Genomic DNA, 3455 nt, shown 5'->3' with positions numbered 1-3455 from the left:
TATATAACTTTATTTATCTCATTAAAATAGGGACAAAGTATATAACTATACATACAGACAGAAAAGAGGTGGGGAGCTCTATCCCTGTGAGGATTCTCATGTAGATACACTGTCATCCATATCAAAATTTCTCTCCATTTCTATTATAATTCTCAATCAAGTTTTTTTTTTAACAATAGTTCAAAATTTTGTTATATGTTTTCCCCCAAAATATTCAAATTTAATTTGATTTCATGCCTATATTATAAGAAAAAGATTGATCGATCAATCATTTTTTTTTAACATATTCCACTAAATGAATGGTCCTCATTGATTGTTAGATGATGGACCATTTGTGTAGGTTATGCTCATGTCACCACCATATACCAACTTGGCAACTAAGACTTACTGTATGAGCCACATTTTAAAAGAACTTATTGTATTCTTCATGAGAGTGAGAGAGAGAGAGAGACCACAATTTGATTCAAAAAAACAGTTTTATTTATTTATTTATTTTTGAAAAAAAAAAAAAGGGGGTCAGACATACCCCACACTCCATAATTTTCTGAATTTTAATATTTGGAAGCATTCAAATTTCCAAAAATCTGACAATTCCAAAGAGCAATTTTTTTTTTCTTTTTTTCTAATTTGGCACCATCCCTACTTTAAAGGATGCTCTGCCCTTCCTCTCCCTTCACAAAGCTCACCTCCCCATAAGCATCTCAAGAGGAGTAGAAGTGAGTGAGAAAGAGAGACACATCTCTTTAACAGCAGAGTTAGTCATATTTGATGGCAAGAAACATCACTTCATGTGACAATGCTGATGAAGACTACATAGATATGGAAGTTAGTTCCTCCACTTTTTTCTGTTACTCAATCTCTTCTCCTCCACATTCAAGAGAATTTGAGTTCCAAATGTCTTCAACCACTCTTGAGAAAGAACCCACTACTTCTCCAGCTGATGAACTCTTCTATAAAGGCAAACTCCTCCCACTTCATCTCCCTCCAAGACTACAAATGGTTCAAAAACTCCTACAAAACTCCAACACTACTTATGAGAACAAAGAAGATCCCTTTGAAGAAAACTACACTCTACCCTTCACTTTCACCACCACCACTACTTCCAATACTCCATTTGAATCCTGTAACATCTCACCTTCTGAATCTTGCAGAGTCAGTAGAGAATTGAACCCTGATGAGTATTTCTTCGAGTGCCCAAATGACTTTAGTGGGTTCATTATCGACGGTGATCATCGAAAGAAGTCATGGTCCAAGAAGCTTAAATTGATCAAGCAATCCTCATTGGGTATGAAGTTGAAGGCTTCAAGGGCTTATCTTAAGTCCTTGTTTAGTAAGTCTGGGTGTTCTGATGAGTCTTGTGCAGAGGCAACAAGGCATGGAACTGAAGGGTCTGTTTCAAAAGCCAAAGAGTGCTTAAATAAGTACATTAAGGTTGCAAAGAAAAACCCATTTGGGCAAATTCAGAGAGAGAGATACCAAGTTGCAACTACTACTACTACTACAGTGAAGGGTACAGAGAAAGAGAAGATGATTGAGGACAATAGTGGTGGCCATAGAAAGTCGTTCTCAGGGGCCATTAAACGACATTCGGCAACAAAGTCTTCGTCGTCTTCGTCTTCGTCCGTCTCTTCGTTTTCTTCGTTCTCGAGTGCTAATTCTAATGGTTTTTATGACTTGCACTTGTTGAAGAGGAGTGGGAGTGCAAATTCAGAGATTGAGAGTTCAATTGAGGGAGCCATTGCTCATTGTAAAGAGTCTCAGCAGTTATTTCGATCGAGAAAGAATGTAAATGAAGTTGGGTTTTGTTCATTATCTGCTTCAAGGATTGCAGCTTGTGAGGATGAAGAAAGGCCAGGACTTTGTAGGGGATGACTATAAAGGAGAAAAAACAAAGATCCCATTAGAAGAACGAAGAAAGAAGACTTAAGAGTACAAATACTTGTATTTATTTTTTATATTTGAGTATGTTTTGATTTAGTGCAAAGTTGAGATTTTTACATGGATGTCTTGTGCTCTTGAGTTCTCTCTCTGTGAAAATTACCCACTTAAGTTTCTATATGTTAAAGAAAACACTGGGCTTTCCAATCAATGTCGTTTCTATTGTTTTACATATTGTCTTTGAGTTTCTACAAAATTTTGAATTTCTGTTTTTTTTTTTTTTTTTTAACAGGTTTAATCTTTTTCTATCAGATCTTTTCCACACACACCAACCTCTTTCACAGTGCTTCAAACCAGAGAACAAAGTTAAAACTTTCATAATGGAAAGCTTTTAAGAAATTGGTTGTTGTTTACTGACACACCAAAGTTTAAAGAAAAAAGACAGTAACTTGGAGAAAAGAAGTTAGAACTGTCACTCACTCTTGAATGATTCCAACCTTTTCCAGGGACTTACCATCATATTTCCTAGTTTGATGGATACTGTGAAAACTAGTAGTTTTATTTTTTTCCTATGAGGGTAACTCAAGCTTTACCCATTTTTAACGAAGTTCTGTAGGGATGTATTCTCATGTAAAAAAAAATGAGGAATATAATCCTTTTTTACCTTTTTTTCTTTTTTGACAAAAAAAGAAGCAAAATCTTTCCCATTCTTGCTTCCTGAAATAATTCAATTAAAAATAATTTGCAACAACTTCCCTGATCCCACATTCTAGAACCCGCGTACACTTGGTTGTGATTTATGCAACTAGGAGTTAAACCAAAGGGGAGAGGGATAGATTTACTACTAATCTTATTCATATAAACAACCATGAACAGTTATATCCATCGTAACAAAAAACGGCGATTTTTTTAAGGAAAAGGAAAATTGCATCTTGCATCTTTGACGATTAAAACGATTAAAAAAATGAGATTTTTTCATTTGTGAAAAAAAAAAATGCCATTTTATTCCTGTTTTTTTCCCAAGAAAAAAATAAAATTAAACACTTTCTTATTTTTTCAATGTGGGATTTGATACATAATAGAATTTGGTGATTCATAAATGTAAAAAATATGGGATTTGATGATAATAACTTGATTTTATGAATTTTCATTATATATATATATATATATATATATATATATATATATATATATATATATTTCATAATTTTAATACATTTTTTTATGTTTTATTTTTATCATTTTTTCTGAAGTTTTCCCTTGTCGATTTAAACCTGTACTCCAATTTGTGACTATGGTTATAACAAGTCTCAACCATAAATTTGATGCTACAAACAAGCATGGTTAAGGAACCTCCATAACATTTGAGAAACAAAATTTACTTCTGCAAAGATAAGTCTTTTATTGAAGTGGTTATATTAATGAATAATAAACATTGATAAAGACAGTGATTAGAAAAAGATGTTTGTCTGCTTCTTAAGAGCAACTGAAGACACCTGGTCACATTAATCATGTTGATAGAACCTACTTAAAAAGATTGATTATTAATATAATAAAGAATATAAGAAACCCTCATG

At 33.1% G+C, this 3455-nt stretch overlaps 1 protein-coding gene across 1 annotated transcript; it reads left to right on the top strand.

The window, feature by feature from the left end:
- The first annotated feature begins 644 nt into the window (after nucleotides 1–644).
- LOC147395290 (putative membrane-associated kinase regulator 4) lies at nucleotides 645–2278 on the top strand. Its single transcript, XM_086450890.1, has one exon. The coding sequence runs from the start codon at nucleotides 769–771 to the stop codon at nucleotides 1870–1872; it is 1104 nt and encodes a 367-aa protein (XP_086307016.1). The 5' UTR covers nucleotides 645–768; the 3' UTR covers nucleotides 1873–2278.
- Nucleotides 2279–3455: the final 1177 nt, after the last annotated feature.

The sequence above is a fragment of the Akebia trifoliata genome, chromosome 8 (assembly GCF_017979445.1).
Source record: "Akebia trifoliata isolate Shusen 1 chromosome 8, ASM1797944v1, whole genome shotgun sequence".
NCBI lineage: Eukaryota > Viridiplantae > Streptophyta > Magnoliopsida > Ranunculales > Lardizabalaceae > Akebia > Akebia trifoliata.
This window is presented reverse-complemented; position numbering and strand designations above follow the sequence as displayed.